This window comes from Oxyura jamaicensis, chromosome 17 (assembly GCF_011077185.1).
Source record: "Oxyura jamaicensis isolate SHBP4307 breed ruddy duck chromosome 17, BPBGC_Ojam_1.0, whole genome shotgun sequence".
Taxonomy (NCBI): domain Eukaryota; kingdom Metazoa; phylum Chordata; class Aves; order Anseriformes; family Anatidae; genus Oxyura; species Oxyura jamaicensis.
In genome coordinates this window covers 10,623,030-10,641,224 of record NC_048909.1, presented here as the reverse complement: position 1 = coordinate 10,641,224, position 18,195 = coordinate 10,623,030, and the positions used below count along the sequence as shown (strand labels likewise).

General features: G+C 39.7%; 1 protein-coding gene across 6 annotated transcripts in view; it reads right to left on the bottom strand.

Annotated features, from left to right (window-relative positions):
* The window catches only part of SCAI (suppressor of cancer cell invasion), a 30,324-nt gene that overhangs the window by 8,331 nt on the left and 3,798 nt on the right, over positions 1 to 18,195 (bottom strand). For 2 of the 6 annotated variants that reach the window (XM_035341468.1, XM_035341467.1), the window contains exons 3-13: positions 13,675 to 13,770; positions 12,953 to 13,039; positions 12,268 to 12,366; positions 10,868 to 10,964; positions 9,378 to 9,476; positions 8,450 to 8,602; positions 7,520 to 7,621; positions 6,697 to 6,798; positions 6,016 to 6,094; positions 3,829 to 3,928; positions 3,270 to 3,351 (exon numbers count right to left, since the gene is read on the bottom strand). In XM_035341468.1, coding sequence (XP_035197359.1) covers positions 3,270 to 3,351; positions 3,829 to 3,928; positions 6,016 to 6,094; positions 6,697 to 6,798; positions 7,520 to 7,621; positions 8,450 to 8,602; positions 9,378 to 9,476; positions 10,868 to 10,964; positions 12,268 to 12,366; positions 12,953 to 13,039; positions 13,675 to 13,770 — 1,096 coding nt within the window. Of the gene's footprint in view, positions 1 to 1,509; positions 2,929 to 3,020; positions 3,150 to 3,269; positions 3,352 to 3,828; positions 3,929 to 6,015; positions 6,095 to 6,696; positions 6,799 to 7,519; positions 7,622 to 8,449; positions 8,603 to 9,377; positions 9,477 to 10,867; positions 10,965 to 12,267; positions 12,367 to 12,952; positions 13,040 to 13,674; positions 13,771 to 18,195 lie in introns of those variants that run through there. The other 4 variants (XR_004754944.1, XR_004754943.1, XR_004754942.1 and 1 more) reach the window with 4 other exon arrangements.

Sequence of the window (18,195 nt, the reverse complement as noted above, 5' to 3'; positions counted from 1 at the left end):
AGGGTATTATTCATTGACAACATTGGAGAACATTTTGCACTCTAAATGTCCCATAAGAGGTTAAGTCAACAAAATGACTACATCCTACAAGGAGGAGAAAATACATGGTTTACCCTAACTCACAACTCTCTGGAAGATGATTGCTTATATCCAGTCGCTACATCTAAACTGTAGATCCAGGAGATTAAGACTCTCAAGCTTCCAGGTACCTGTTTCAGGTCTTGCCTGGACACAACCGGCTAGTCACAGCCCAAGCAAACACCAGGATTCCCTCTCCACCACCTTAGCCCCTGACTTCAACAGAAAAGAGTTGTGTGCACATGTGCAACAAAGGAAAAGGAGCAGGTTACAGCCATGACTTAGAGAGTAGGACCACAACGTAAACAGGAAAGAAACAGCCCTGCAGGGTAGATGTTAACAACAGTTTTGGGTAAGGAATAACCTACCCTTCAGTGCATGGACAACTCAAAAAAAGGTGTTTTTTTTTTGGTTCAAAATTGACTTTTTTGACTTCAGTATTTAAGTTTTCCAAAAACACTGCTGCTTTTAAAAATACATTCCACATCTCATAAACATCTATTTCCAAAAAAGAACTACCCGTCATCACCAAAAAGATCATTTCACAAGTAAGTTTTACTGAGTATCATCACCAACAAAGACTTTGCATTCTTAATGGCTGGAGCAGTGCTCTGTAAGCCTTTGGATTTGATCATAATCTTAGACAACCACAGCTACAAGAACATACTGAATTTAAAATATTATTTTACCCACATACACAGTGGTAACCTTCAGAAGTACGGCCATCTATATTTAAATGGAGGTTTAAAAAATATTCAAAGCTTTACGTAGATATGCTTGATTTGCAGTTCTCTTCCACTTTCAGCTAAATATATAGGGGAGGAAGCTATTCAAGTAAGTGCCGCTGATTTGGCAAACTGGCAAGACTGACTTTCAGTCATCACCATTTAAACCTTCAAGAAAGACAGTGAGAATGAGAATGCATGCAGAAGATCAGAAATGGGTTTAGAAAAAGATGTGCGAGCAGTTGCTGTTACTGCCGGTATTGCTAGCAGTGACATTTAAATGTCAGGATAGCTGCTGTCCTATCAGGAAAGATCAGAGCAGCCATGTGGAAAAAAAGTCAGTACACCGACTTCAACTTTTCACACAATTGCACAAAACCTCTCTGTCTGTGCCAGTGCTTGAGTCTACAAAGCACCTCGTAACACACCCAGAGGGTGTTTGCAGGACAGCACTGTCAGTATATTCTGGCTACGTGAAACCAAGCATGCAAACACATGCAGAACAACAGACAGGAATTTACAAGGGCTGGGAAGTACTGAGATCGAGAATTCTGTCACTGACCTTCAGGTGGAAACAAAACAAAAACCCTATACCCATTCCCACATACTCATCTGTCTAGGTGCAATGGCAATTGACTGTGAAGGTGAGTGCAAGTTCTTAAATGTTAAATATGTATGTATTTTAAATAGAGGACCATGCCTTTTCTTTTTCATTCTGTTTTCAGATTCCTCACAATTATACCAAAACCTTTCACATTTCTGTGTTCCTTAATAAAGGCAGGAACTACAGGACCTCTCTTACAGCAGCTGTTCTGTGTGCTTAACAGACAGAGCACTGGGGTATTTTACACCACTGATGGTCTGTTCACCACAGAACAAGGTAAAAAAAATGGAGACTGAAGTTTTTACATACCGTGTGCCCCCACAAAAACAAAACAAACAAACAAAAAAAACCCCTGCAATCTAAAGATAATTCAATTACCAACTTAAAATTTAGTACAAAAAGTGAATTCTACTGAAAACAACGTGGCAGTTATACTCAAAACAGGTACAAATCTGCATGTGGGAATCCATGACCACAAAAAGATCCTTTGCTCTAAGCTGTCCACAGAAGCCTGCTATGTCTAGAGCTGTATTAGAACTAAGGATCTCCAGAAATCCCTTACTCTCTCTTCCAGAGCTGATCCACTTGACCACTTTCAGCAAATCTACTAGTGAGAAAGGGGGGAAAGACGTCCATACCCAAGCTTCTCTTTTTCCCCTGAAACAAACACAATTTCCCCTGTTGTTATACCAGAATCAATGTCAAGAAAGAACAAAGGAAAATAAATCCCTACCAAATCCTCATCCTCACAGAAAGACAAGGAAACCATTCTAAAATAGAAAGGAAAATTAACAAAAAGCAGATCTGTGCTGATATCTAGTGCAGTGAAGTTAAATGCAATAGTGGTTAAAAAGCCCTTTGAAATGCATTACAATACAACAAGGAGAAAAACCTACAGAGAGGGCCAGATCATTTTTAAAACTGTTGAGTAGAAATTCTATGATTCAATACTGGACAATTCTGAATTATACTGATCACTAATTTAGTAACTTGTTAGCCAGCACATGCCTTTAAAACAAATGACACAGACTATGGATACTGAACAAAGAACAAGATCATCTGGCCACTAGACGTCCCTATTCCTCTTCAGAAATGCAGCTGTGAACATCCACTTCTCTCATTGCAAATAATGGAGCCATAAAAAAGGAAGACATAAGGAAGTGGCACTTTCCCCAGATACAGCATATTCTTAATATCCCATTCAGGAATTAAATAATTGTCATAATGCTATCCAGATGCAACTGGCAACTGAGATTGAAAACACCTGCTTCTTTATTACCCGAATTGCAGATTCCCAAAGGTGATTTGGCATGGAGTAATTCTACTTTAAGTCGATAGCCCCCTAGAAGGAGACTCATTGTCCAAGCATATACCACTCTACAGTAACACTGGACGCTAATTTGAGTCTTGTTATTTCCTTGGTTGAGACACTTTTCAGACACAGACACCCTGTGTTTTAAAAGATCAGGCTCAATGCTTTGACTCGTTTCTGTTGGTTAAAAGCAACTGAGTGCTGGATGACTGGAAAAAGAAAAAGCAGATTAGTTAGCTCCCTCCCCCATGCACACGCACCAAGATTTGTCTTTGGTATATAACAAAAATAAACCTCCCACCAGAGATCTTGGAAATCTTGAACCTTTTTTCCCTCCAGGAGGATTTATTACTTTCCAATGAGCGGCTGTTCATGTGGTTCTCCTTCTTGTTCCTATTCATAGGATCAGATCCTGACTAGCATGCACAACCTCAAAAGAAAAGAAAGACTGAATACAAAGTGTTTAAAAAAATAGCCCATTAAAAGCGTAAGCTAACTAGGGGTTGACACTGTATCCTATCATGTAAGTAGCTGCCTTCAAGAGCCTTACCTTATAGGCGACGCTGTTTGATGAATCCACAATGATAAAGAGAGGCTTTCTTGTGAAAGGGTAGAGATCTCCAGGGTGAAGACTGAAAAGAGAAAGAGATGCTTCACAGAGCACTAGATTTGCTACAAAGCTATGACAGTGCAGAAGTTTCTCTGATACACAACTGCCCACGTCCAGATAAAAAGAACGAAGATTCCTCTTGCCCCGGTCTTCAGGTGTATCCTGAGAAAGTAACTGCAGAATTAATTTGGTATTCTCTGTAATATGGGCTACCAGACTTGTTATTAGCTCCTTCCCAAGAAGAGATGTTTATCTTCTTGCAAACTTATCATCCATTACCTGAAGTTTTCCAATAATAAAGAACTTACCTTAAGTCACAGTAATACTTTTCAGTGCTTAAATCATCATTCAGAATTGCATATTCATTTATAATTCTTGAAATTCAAGCCAATCTATATTTATGATGTTCTACAATGACGAGTTTGAATTGAAGAGGCTTTGATGTATTTTTCTCCACTAAAGACAAATTCTTCTCAGTTGTCATATTCATGAGACTTACCAGTGCATCTCCTTGTAAGATTGGTTTCGCTTGTGGATAGCATCTCCATTTATAACGTCCCGGTTACTATTTGTCAGAACACCACCAAAATCATATGGACCTACACATGGCAAAAAAAAAAGTTAAAATTAGCAGAGGTAACTCAGCTCTGTTATGGACTTAATGAATATATGAAAGGAAAAAAGCAACCAAAAAGCCCAGACAACTAAGTGAATCTAAACTACTATAGCTGCTATAGCTGTAGAGACTTTACTAGCTCAATTGTATGCATTTTTAGTAGTTTCAGCATCTATCAAATAGAAGAAAATACTGCAACTTCGTAATTTATAATTTACTATTTATCCACAAATATAGCACAAAAGATCCAAATACTGTCTCTCATTATACTACATAGCAAAAAGTTTAAAACCCATTACATGTTTCATACGGGAAAATCAATACCTCTGTTAAATTACTGTGTAAGCTAGTATATTCTAGAATCAGAATCTGACCAAAAATTAATGCTAAATCAATCAAAAACCCTTTTGCCTCTCAGAATGGATATAATATCTGCAGTAAGAAGTCTGAAAGGGGAGAAGAAAAAGCTCAAAGAATGAATATGCTTTTAATACTTCTAGAAAGGAAAAAACATTTTAACTGGGTTTCAAATCTGCAGTGAAGATTTATTTTTAAGATTTCAAATACAGAATTCACAGTTTTTAAATGCACACACCCTGGACATGTGCTCCTAAGGCAACCTTAAGAAAGATTCTGCTAATCTTATACAACTGAGCACCTACCTATCTGTTTGATTTAGTGCAAAGATGAAAGTAATAAAAATACGAAACCCTAAAAAAAAAAAAAAAAAAAAAAGCACTAGAAATAACAAGAAATCTTTCTGCCATTGATATGGTTATGAAACATCATTAACGTTAGTAAAAGACAGTATTAGGTTTTCCTAATTCTGTTATGTATTTGCAGAGTTGAAAGACTAGTATTTGGCCACCAAATGCATTTTTTTCAGGCTTGGATATGTAAGACACCCTTCCATTTTAAGGGAAGCTTAAAATAGAAAATTAGGAGCAGAACATACATTAATTTAGTACTGTTACACATGTTTAATGTGACCTGTCAAACTGCTTACAGGCAATCAACAGAGCAGCTTGCAGCTGCTCTCCCTTTTAATAAGGTAGAACTTTTTGGTCTTTGCAGACTACACTACCTTATTAAAGAATGCAGTTGTAATGAGATTCATTTAATAAAAACTAAAGTCTAACTATGCAGATTTACAGAAAAAGGAGCCTTGATGGCTCTATGGTAAAGTACTAAGCTGAAATAATACATGCAGTGAAGTGAATGTAATACTGTAAAGAACACAGTTCAGTTAGAAGCCACCACCAAGTCATAGCAAAAAATAAAATGTTAAAAGCATTTAAAAAAAAAAAAATCACTGCCACAATCAGAAGTTGACAGAGATTTTTTTTTTCCTTTAACATTTTGATAGCTCAAAAATCATGCATGAGAATGGACAAGGCATGCATCTTATAAAGGAATGCAAGTCTCAAACAGATGAGGCGTGTACAATATTTAGGATGTTAAAAACATTTTTTTTCCTTAAATTATATCAACAGATCTTTTGACTGTGTTTGCTTCAGCCAACCAGTTTTCAACTTTTAGACTGCAGCTGCATCCAAATATTCTGCTAGATTGCAAAGAATAGGAGGATGAGGTGAGGGGAAATTGTCAAAAAATCATGAGAAGGGCTTGAATTGTCACATTAACAAACACGCAAATAGAACAATCCCTGCAGGCGCTTCAGCCCTTTTACCACCCATTTCCTGACCATATGTTCTCATGGTACTGGAGATTTGAAAGAATCACAAAGTGCCATTTAGCCATTTTATTAACTTTGCACGGATGCATCAATAGAGACATGTAGTCTTCAAAATTGGTGAAGCTTTTAATATTTCAGATGCATCAAAAACTGTCTATGTCCCCTGAAAAGGTCTCAGGTTAATCAACACTAACTAAAATACATGGAATTAACTACTGTTTGTGCAAAGAAAAGACTATCTGACTAAGTAGACAGGAGAGTAAAATTGACTTGTCTTTTAAAAGGAGCTTTGTGACATCTTTCTTGGCCACTTGTCCTGGAACACACAGAGAATTCAAGCCCTGTTCATGACAGGGAGCATTCCTTTATTGTACCTTCACTATCCGAACGACCTGATGGGAACACGCCCGTGGCAGACAAGTAAATCAGCAGTACACTGTTTGCAGGCAGCTCCTGAAATTCAAACAGATAGAAGAGTAGCAAGGGAGAAAATGTATAATTTTGTTATAATACACTACCATTACCTTAGTAAAAATGTCATCATTTAAGATTGTGCTACTTCTGCTTCTAGCTTCCCCTTTATTCTATTACTCTTAGGTGTATATACCTCGCCCCACTACATACAGCCCTTCAAATAGGTGAGTACATAGACAGAAATGTAAACTGGAGATACATTAACAATTTTTTTTCCCATATTGACATTTAAGCTGACATTAGAGGTTCAAGCAGGAATTAAAAAAAAAAAAATAAAGGATTTTCAAGATACAGAACGGAAACCAAAAGATCCATGCAGACTAACTCCCAAATAATTCAAGATCCTGAGGGAAATTCTTTGTTTCCAAATATCCCAGGGTCTGCAACATCTGCCTCTCCCCCCTGACCCTTTCAACTTCTCAACTGGATAACAAGCAAAACACATCCAGGTTCCTATATAGACCTGTAAAAGAAATCTATTTCCCACCTGTCTACAGACTGGCCACATGAGGAAGCAGATACTTTTAATTTCTGCAAAAGGCTGAGCATGCAGACAGCCAGAAATGACCATTTTCACAAACCTTAAATGATGCTGCTAAAAACGTATACAGCTGGCTGAAAGTTGGTTTATAAAGTAGATATTTATGGGGGTTTTCCCGCCTGGCTGGTTTCTCTGTTGACTCCTGTTGGAAAAAAATATATATATATAGTATATATATATATTTACAAAGCATCTTCATAAGTCTCAAAATTTATATTTATTAGAATGATCACCGTCAATGTATTTTTCATACAAATGGTCTGTCTCTGCAGCATTTCCTACTACATAGTAAAGTATGATGCACAGTACTTGCACCAGAACTTTATATTATCCTTCATTTTATCTAGATCTTTCTTATTCTCTGCAGCATAACCCATGAAAAGAATGGAAAAAAAAAACACTCCCCATGTTACCTGAATAAATTAAAGTCTAGCTATTTAATTCTGCCTACAGATAAAGAATTTTTTGTGCTTTCTCTGGAACAGACATTCAAACTTCCTATGAATTAGCAAGCTGATGAACTTGTGTGGCTGCATGATTGCTAGAGAGAAAACAAAACAATGGGTGAGTGTACATGGACAACGATAGCCATCACACCCCTTCAGAAGTACTCAAACTATACCAGTGTAAACCTTTTGTGAAATGATGCCCAAATATTCACTTTCAATACTTTACCCGCTAGTGAAGGCTTCCCCAAGAAAACAACAACAAAAATTGATTACTTGGGTCAAATTCCAGAGGTTTGAGCTACCCTTCATAACCTGCATAACCTGTTCTGCACAGGGACAGTACAGAAATACTACACCTTTTTTTTTCTTTTAAATCTATTAAGATCTGTTGTCAGATTTGTCACTGAAACTCACTTGCATTCCAGGTTTATTCATCTGTGAAGCTAAATTCATTGGTTCCCTTTCAAGTGCTTGTAGCATTCGAAACATATCAATTGTTAATTCACTGAACTTGACCTGCAAAAAGAGTTAAATGGTTTACTCCGCCAGACACAAATTAAACAGCCTCTTTCTTTGCAATTATCCAGATAACAGATACAACTGCATCCCAGACAGACTGTTTTCTGTCAGTATCATCTCTGAATCTCTAAAGACCCATTAACATCTTAGAAGAGCTCACAGAAGGCAAAGTCTATTTCTTAAAGGTCCTCTAGGCCAGTTAACTGTCTTGCAGACTCTTGCAGACAAGTTAGACTTTTCTGAGGTGTTTACAAATCAAGTGCTGGAACCCGCTATGTACTGTGAATCTAGACAAAATCGGGAAGATACACAAACTGTAGTTTAGATACAACTTGCTTACCTGAAGAAAGAGCTCAGAGAAAAGTCATGACGTTTGCACAACTTCATTATCATCATTGTGTAAAACACAAGACCTTGAGTATCTTTTGAAAATCCCTTCCTGTTGCAACTTCAGTTGCAACAAGCTGGGGTATATCATATGAAAGCCCGAGTCAAGGTTTTTCTAAACAGCCTACAGGCTCCTTGTGCTTGAACATTACTAAGACTGATCTGTTATACGAAAAATCAATTGTATCTATTATTGACATGATGAATAATAAGCAACATGAGGTAAGTACCACAGCTGTAATATCTAAAAAAAACTTGAGCTGTCTCATTTCTGAGAACCCCTTATGTTTGCTGCCACTGCAAACATCACCTCCAAAATATTTCAGTGATCACTTTATTGCAATCTCTAGTTCCTATTGTATGATCCAAAGGGATGTCACAGGAGGAGGCACTTTGAACTCCAAAGATACAAGCCCAAGGCCTCACAATCTCTTTTACCTGGTTATTGCAGTTCCCAATAATCAGTGCATCTGCAAGAGCAAGCTGTCCCACTATCATTCCCTGTTCTAGCAATGGAGCTCCGGTTTCAGAAAGCCTGTTGGAGGTGATTACAATGGTGTTGTCATCATTTAAAACCATTACAGGGTCTGCCTAAAAAGACAACCAGAATAAATAAGGAATTCAACGGAATGTACAGATTTACAGTTAGAGAGAAGATTGAAGGTCTCGCCACTTAAAACAAACCTTTCATAACCAAGGCAGATTTTTAAAATTAATTTGCCATGCAGATGTCTGCATGCAAGCACACAGCAATGCCTTAGCACTTGGAAAAGAGACAGCTTTTAGAGACTTAAAGCAAATATGTGGTACAAGTACGTGAGGGTACAGCAGATAGAAAAAATGTATTCCCTCAAACAACACGAACTCTGCTTCCTATGCTATAGCTTTTCTACACCTGAGGAACCAAATGTCATCAACAACCTTACAAACTGATGCAGAACAAACTACACATTCCTAGAATACAGAAAAATCATGCACTATTTTACAGCTTCTTCCCTTCCTAGAAGGAACTAGGAAGGGAACTGAGTCAGTCAATGATAATGCTGCCATCTATTCTGGCAATATTTAAATACATAATCATGCTACACAATGACGTCTTGTACAAAAAGAGGAAAGTAGAACGCTGGCTTGTTTGATAGAATAAATACATTTATTTTAACAAACTTCAGAAGTTGGTCACGTTACAACTTTGCTAAGAGAAATTATCAATTAACTGCCATGATTGCATTATATTTTCCAACAGCTTATGCATTGCCTGCGTAAAAGGCCAGTACTCCAACAATCGAAGTACACTTTAAAACACAGTCAAAACGCCAGCAAAAAAAACACTCAACAACTGACAACTAAGAGAGACCGCTTTTCTCACCTCAATAAAAGCTGCCACTTCCTGAAGAACCAGGTTCCACTCCACCTGATCTTCAGTATTAAAACGATGAGTGTAGTCTTCAATTTCATCTGACAGCTCCTGATGTAAAAAGTTGAAAGACTCAGTTACTTCTTAAACTGAGAACTTAACAGTCAGTAACTTTACAATTTGGTTAGCTGTGCTGGCCTTTAAGAAGGAAAAAAAATCATTTTACTTAAGAACATATGTAGCACGCTTGTGACTAACATGCTAGCCAAAGCGTGCTCTTTCAAGAGACGGAATGCCAATGTTGCACTGAGCTTTGGCAACGAGAAGTGTCTTTTCATCAGGTCCCGATGCAAAGAATATCTGGAGTTAAGTGTAACTATCACACTCACAGCTCCATCACTGGTTATTACCTGAATCTGTGGACACAGAGGACTCCAATTTAAGCTTACATTCATAGAAGCATACATTGAGAAAGTGAATGGTATAGCTTTTTTAGCTGCTACTGCTAGTTCAAGTAAGCTTAGACAAAAAGACAGTAATGCAACCTACACAAAACTGTCAATGCCAGAAGTTGCTTGCATAAGGTTGTTAGAGGGGTTTGGGAAACATATGCTGTCAGGAGAAGCATACTGTTCCTTTGGTGTAGCTAAAGGGTACCTCCCAAACTCAGTTGTAACTATCAGAATATTTTACTTGGTGTTCAAACAACGCTGTCAAGTCATTGGAACATTAAGAGCCATTATTAAATGTCAGACTCACAGAAGATATTCACTGTGTTGGATGTCAGATATCCCATAAAGGCAATGACCAACATTGGTCAGTACTTTATTCATTGTACCTAAAAACTTGAGTTTATATGCAGTTAGTACTTGACTCCCACAGCAGAGGCATATGCAGATTCAGCCTCTCCAATTTCATAGTAACATTTATATCCTTTAGCAAGGTTTTATTTTGATGGGTCTCTGGAAGGTGCAAAATATATTCAGGATGCGTCTTAGACATGGGACAGCGTGACAGCAGTTTGGAAAGAAGAAAAAATAAGCCCAATATCAAACTAGGAAACAGTGGCATTCACAGCAATACAGTGTCATGAAGACTTTCTGGGGAAGATTTCAGCAATGTCTTAAATGAAGTACAGGAAGGAAGATGTATTCAGAGCTACCGGATGATTCCCACACTTTCAGATTACTAACATGCACCTTACAATTTATTCCCAGTAACTCTATCAATATTTCATTTTTTTCTCTAGCCAAATGTTCGCATCATGCTGACACCTTTCCATAGATCAATCCACGTTATTCCTTCCTTCTGTGGCATCCAACAGCACAATCAAAATATATTTAAAGAAATGAAAAGCTATGCTGCAGCAGCAGCAAACATCATAGATCTAAGGAGTGATATTTCAGATGAAATAGACTATATTATAGATCCCTTAATTAGGAGAAAAGCCTTTAATAAACAGCAGCCTCCCACCCATCACCTTTAACGCCATTTTAACATACCTTTACAAGGTCCTTCACAACATCCATTTTGTTGAGCAAGAGACAAACCACTATAAACCTTGCATAGTAACGCAGCTTCTTAACCACTAATTCAGGCCTGAACACAACAAAAACACCACAGTCAAATTTGAGTTTGAAAAACAATATAGATAGGCAACTGGGGAGCCAGGGTAAGGGAGGGGAGGAGGTTAAGATCAGAAAGAGATCAAACACACCGCAAATTAGGAATTCTAACTGAATTCATGTAGACATCAACAGGTACCTCGCTCAGTTTATTTAAATTGAATACAGATGCAAAACTCAAGAAAGCCCCTTTCCTCACAGGCTCCTTACATGAGAAGAGGCATGGGAATCAGTTATAATAGCTGTCTTTAAGCCTTTTGACAGTTCATGGGCAGTATCTGACCCCAATGCATCAGATGATTATCACAGCTGGCTCAGAGTTCACCCACCTGGGACAACTTAAGAGACCTGCAAGTCAGCATACCCTGTAATTACCTAAGCACTTCTAAAATTGCCAGACAGCATCTAGAAACATGCTTGCTCAGTCCTACCTTGTCTGGAACTGCTCAAGCACTCAGACTGAAATTGAGAGATTTTTAAGAGAGACGATAATAGGATCAACAGACACCAGAGCAGAGCAACTTTCATCTTTTTGTGGCACGCAGGTACCTTTAGAAATCTGCAAGACTACAGAAGTGCAAAGAAGTCCAGAGATCCTTGAATACCTTGCAGGAAACTCCATAACTAAACCTGCATTATCCTGATGATGACTTCTGATAATTTCTTCTTTACCTTTGATTTGATAATGGAACCCAGGTTTACTCTCTAGAACATATTACCAGGATCCAGAATTGAGTTTTCTAGCTATTCTTATTTATATCTATATTCTTGGCAGCCAGTCAGTCTTGGCACTGCCACAACACATCCCTCTTTTGAGTACACCTTTGTCGGTGTCTTAAAGGAAGATGTTATGCCTTCTTAAGCTCTTGGCCCTTGTCCCAGTTAGTTACAGAGGGCTGTTGTACAGCAGTACCAAATGATGCTCCCCAAAATGCCTGATTAGAAACAAACGGTTCCTCTGTTTCAGCCCAACCGATTTATCTTCCAGGTGCAGCATACTAGGTCCCAGCACTGCCACTGTGCAGGACTCAAAATGACAAAAACCTTTGGGCTAATAGCTTTCTAGCCAGGACCACACAACTGAATATTCTTCCAGTTATCCTGAAAAGCTCGTATTTATACTGAGGTTTTTAATCATTGCAAAAGGGTTGAAAGAAACTTCCTCCAAAAACATTGATTTCATCTCAGTTTTGATCCTACAGTCTAAAATTATTTGCTTTCATATACCATTCTAGCCTTGGGGAAGAAAAAAAAGGAGTGCATGCATTCAGACGTACCTGTCTTCTTTGTTGACTTGGGAGTAGTATGACCTCTGCCTAATTGCCGAATAGAAGGAGAAAGCTTCATTGAGATAGCTGGTTTCTGAAGTGCGCAAGCTGTAGAGGAAGAATCAGATTAGCTCACTGCTTCAGAAGAAAATCCATGCCAAACCCTCCCTTCCTGCCCCCTCAACCATCTTGTGCATCAATGGCAAAACTCCCTCCTCAAGTAACATTGTATGAAAGCCAGACTCTCATTCTTTGTGCATGCTGGGAATACAGATTGCAGAGCTTGGATTCCATTTCTGAAAACAATCAGATCTGCCTATCTTGTGCCCACATGTACAGGTGACAGGTTAATTCACATTTAAAGGAGCATTAAACTCCCAAACTTGTAAATCACACTTTTGCACAAGAGTCAAATGTAGCACACATGGAAGACTTAAAGACACTTCTGAGGGAGGAGATAACTCCTTAGGCAGTATCAGTTTGACTCTAGCAGTATCGTATCGGGCTCACAGGTGCCTTTCTCTGCAGCACCCCCATGCAGTCCCAAGTGTGTTCTCATTCACAAACAGACATCACAACTCAACTGATAGTCATTTCTACCTCAGCAGGCTCCTGACTGAGTATCCAGATAACTGGCATGGAACCGCCACTAACACTGCATTTCCCTACCAAATCCTTTTCTGTGCTTACTTACTAATAATGGTAATAGAGCTGCCCAATCTTGGAAGCAATTTCCCCAATTTGCCACCGCTTCAACCCATACCGATTGTCCAATACTTGTCTATTTCGCAAGAGAGAAAAGAAAGATTAAAAGGCATTCCAGAACTTCTCAGAACATCACACCAGACAAGACAAAGAGCCGTTGTAGGGCCAAATTCAGCTTTCATTCCTGGTGTGGCATTCCCAGTAGCAGTCCCTCACAGAGCCAACAGCACTGCGTACACACACCAGAACAAGGACCATTTACGTTGCAAAAACTTGCAAGAGCTAGACATAAGTATGTTGCACAAAATACACAAAACAAAAAGGTCACCACTTCCCAGGAGAACACTCAACTACACAGCCAACATAAGGTGTGAAAAATCGGAGCCCACACTGCAGCAAGCCGCTTCACACCATTCCAGATGGGTTCTGCACTGCAGAAGCCATCATCCCAGCTACTCCTTGGCAATATATTAAAGCAACATGCATTCAAGTAGAGCAAAAGGTTTTGTTCAAAAATAAAATAAAATGAAAACTCTGTAACATTTCAATTCATTAGACTGTGAGCACTCCAGGAAGTGACTGTTCCCTCCCTTCATGCTTGAATAACAGTGAAATCACAGTCTTAACTGGGGCCCCTAGGCATACTGTAATACCAGAGATTAAAATTGCCTTTAAATCCATAGAAAACGGCTGTCTACAACATTCTCTTACCGATGCTGCTGTTGGAACTTCCAGAGTTTGGTGTAAACATCAAATGTTCGCCCAAAATAGGATTGCCACTGCTTTTGCCCATACTGAGGTAAATCCCTGCAACAGACGAGCGACAAACACAGAGTTACTGAGTAGCTTCCAGTCAACCCAGCATGACGGCAGCGTATTTGAATCAGTGTCAGAATAGCTTTGTTCAGAATTGATTGAAATATTTTCAAACTCTGCCTGCACCCAGAACTACAAGAAGCATGATTCCTACATGATTTTCAAAACCGTTTCTAACTGCAATCTCCAAGGAAATGCTGTTTGGCTTGTAGGAAGTACATATATCAAGATCTGACCATATTATCCCCAACACACTTATCCCCAAAACAGCCAGGCAGCATATTCAGTTAACATGTGTACAAGACTGTGTACTCATACGTGCAAGAAAGAAGCATGCATGGGCATGAAGAAATTATTCAGCACTGTCTCTTAACTATGGCTTCCTACTTCCAGATCGATTCTCTAGTCACTTTTCAAATTAAAAAAAGACCCCTTAGGAAGGGCTGACTGTCCGGGATGAGTTTGGTCCCACAGCTTCCACCAGTCACACAGCAGACATTGCCTTTCAAGTTAGCTATGAACCATATGGTACATTTGTGATGCATTCATACCTTATGTATGACCATACGATACACTGAACACATACGCCTGTTCTCTCCAGATGTACCTGGAATGCCAGAATGGTGACTCCGACACGCAGAATGGCAACAGATGGAAGTAGCACTCCCATGAGCGAGCTCACATGAGTCAAGTGACCAGATACGCGCAAAATCATTGGTAAAAAGGAATCCATGCTAACCCCATGAACATGCCTTTATCAAGGCTCCTCAGTATTAACAGGTTCTCAGCAACATTAGAAAAACAGGCCTACAAACAGTCAATCCAAAGAACAGACGGCTGTGTTCCTACACGCATTTTCCAACATGTGATTGAAAACACCTTACCGTCTTGCTAAGAGAAGTATTTTCATTGCACAGAAAGCTAAACTGGACTCTTACCCATAATAAAAATAAATTAAAAAAAGAGCAAGCAGAACAATCTAATGGTAATTAGTTCACTTAGACTCATTTAGATTGATAATATTTCTTTCTACTCATTAAGGAAATTTCCTTTTTCAGATGGATGAGGCTGCTCACTGTTTCAGAAACAGACCCTATAACATCATCCATAAATCAGCTGTGCAAGTGTCACCGGGCTCACGGCTCACATGCACTGGGTCAGGTTACATCGTCACAGCAACGTTTGTCACCCTCTAATTCACAGTCAGTGATAGGTTGGAATCCGTTTCCACATTGGTCTCCAGTGCAGAAAGACAAGTTAGTCAAGCCACTTGACTCTCCTTGCATACATACATTCCAGTTCCACGCTGTATTTCCCCCCAGCTCCACCCCACAATGATGATGTAGTCCTAAGGATCTTAGCTTTAAATATACACGCTCCTAATCCTAGTAGGAGGCCTTTATCTGGGAGTTATTTGAGCCTTGGAACAAATGCAGCAGAGGAGACCAAAGCCCATCAGTCTCACTGAACGCATGTTGCTTACAAAGTAGACTGAAGCTGATTCAGAGGAGGTATACAACCCTACATGGAACTGGAATCACTTGTTCAAGATGGCATAATCTGTCATTTGATTCCAGAATTGTTCCTTCAGGGAATGCTCTCTCGGATCACTGGGCTGCTTCACGCACCATCCAAAACCTCAGCCTGCAGCAGACTTGCAGACAAAAGCAGCATATTCTACCTCCAAGCCTGGGACGCCCAGACTGCTGCAAAACCATTCCAAACCACCTTTTGGAAACCACTCCACGTCCTCTGGAAGAGTAAGACAGGCAAAGCAGCACATCACAATTTCCAGAGGAAAAATTGTGGTGCATTTTTGCTAACCAGAATCGCTTTAACAGCACCCTGGGTAGAAAAGTAAATTAATAATCTTTTCCTCATCAGCCAACTGTACTTCCCACACAGCTTGAGGGGACCTAGCTTAGTTACGATATGCAAAATGAATCTGTTATCAGCTATGACACTTACCAACCCAGAAAAGCCATCCCAGTACCTGCTGCTGCTATTCTATGGAGATGCCAAGGTAGTATTTTATTTCAAAAAAAAGATCATCTCAAACTGCTCAACATCTTGGAACATACTTTGGTGTAGTGAGGGGTAAGCAGGAGTATAAGCGTGTGCTTCAGGGCACCAACACAATATACGTCTTCATCCAAATACAGATTGATACAAAAATACATGCACTTAAATCATTTACTGCAATGAAAGATTCACCACTTTCTATTGTAGTAATATATGCAAAATATCGTAGTAATGAATGCAAACATTTCAGCTAAACAAAGAAGTTAATAAATTGTCCAAATACATGACTAAGATATATTGCAAGCTTTGATATAGCGAGGTAATGTTAAATTTAATTAGCATGTCCACAAGTTTCAATGTTCGTGGGTTTTTTTTTTAAGAGTTAAAAACAAACAAAAAACACCACAAAAAAAATGCAAACTGATCATTTAATTAAAAAAAAAAAAGTTCAATGCCACTGACTTGATGACTGAATTAGTAAACTGACTCCAAGTATTAATTAACAGGTACCTCAAGGGAGGCTGTAGCGAGGTGGGGGTTGGTCTGTTCTCCCACATGCCTGGTGACAGGACGAGGGGGAATGGGCTTAAGTTGTGCCAGGGGAGGTTTAGGTTGGATGTTAGGAAGAACTTCTTTACCGAAAGGGTTGTTAGACACTGGAACGGGCTGCTCAGGGAAGTGGTGGAGTCACCATCCCTGGAGGTCTTTAAAAGACATTTAGATGTAGAGCTTAGGGATATGGTTTAGTGGGGACTGTTAGTGTTAGGTCAGAGGTTGGACCTGATGATCTTGAGGTCTCTTCCAACCTAGAAAATTCTGTGATTCTGTGATTCTGTGAATTTGAGCTTTCTAGGCAAAGTTGCTTAGGACATTTGAGCAGAGGTCTGACATAAGGAGAGAAGAAGATACACCCCTCCTCCCTTGAATACTGGGAAGAAGCAGGTATTTGCACAAATTAAGCAATAAACATCTGTTTGCTGCTGATGCTTATGCATATATCCCACATCAGTAAGCTCAAATGTTCTTTGTACCTCACCTGACATCTTCCCTCATGCAACGGACTCCTCTTGATTTTGCACCTTCCTCTCTATAAGCCTGAGCATTCCTCTAAAACCTAGTTCAACTCACTGTGCCGCATTAGTTTGGAATACGTGAAAATCAATGCTATTTTAAACAGCTGTTAGTGCAGTGTACATATGTTTGGCCATTGTTGTCCATGGTCACTGCTGGGTGTCCACACGTATATTTCTCAAGCTTCATGCTCGCCTAATTGCAGCTGGCATAGCTGCACAATACCATGCGATTCCTCAGCTCCCCAGGGAACAGGACAGATCTCCATGGAAACAGACAGTAGCACTTGTTCTTTTGATAGTATTCTGACATGGCTGTAATAACACTTCATTTATGACAATACATTACCATGGTTCCATCACAGATTTTTGCAGACAAGCCCTGCCATTGCTACCACCCATTTTCCTTCCCATTTGCTGTTCTGTGTTCTGATCACACATGGTGCTCCCATGTATCAAGAAATTTTGCTGTGAGAAAGCAGACGGCAAAAGGAAGAGAGGACATTTAGTGCACAGCTACTTTAATGAGACCAGTCTGCCTTATTCGGTGGGAAGTAATAGCCCAAAAGAATTTTAAAGACTCAGCTGACTGCAAAGTGGATCATTAATACAGCTTCTCCCACTGAAGGAGGCAGGGAATATATGATCCAGAAGTAACCACACACCCAACTTGAAAGGAAAAGACCTACAGCATAGCAAGACATTTTGCTGCTTTCAGATCTAGAGGAGGATAAAAGCCATACACAGAGGAAAAGGCACCAGCTCCCTCTTCTTCCAGGGCGTGCTTGGCTCAGGACGCTGGGTGGGGACCAAGCAGCGGGAGGGGCACTCACTCAGGCTACTACTGATCACGATCAGCTTCAGAGGAGGGACAAAGGGGCAGCAAGAAGCAATCCACGTGCAGAGGGACTGGAGATGCTCTGATTTAGGTCAGTTCAGACAAGGAAGAGGGCCACCCACACCTCGTTACAACGGCCGCCAGCAACACATGGAGACTGTTCCTGATTTTTTGACATTACAACATTCCAAACTGGACATGACGACAAGAACTCCCTTGTTCTAAAAGGATGGGTGTCTCACCCCAGGCACAGAAGACCGGTTCCCTTACCACACCGGAGTGGCTGGTGGGTAAATTCCACAGAGAATTTTATCCAGTATTGCTGCATAGTCTTAGCAAAGACCAGCACTACCCCTGTGCTTGTAATTCATTTTCTGTCAGAAGTTTGTTCCATCCGTGCTGTTGGGAGAAGCCAGATAGTACAGGAAAGCAATTAAAGGTGCTGAGATTTGTTTGGCCAGCACCTCGTGGGAGTTGTCACACAGG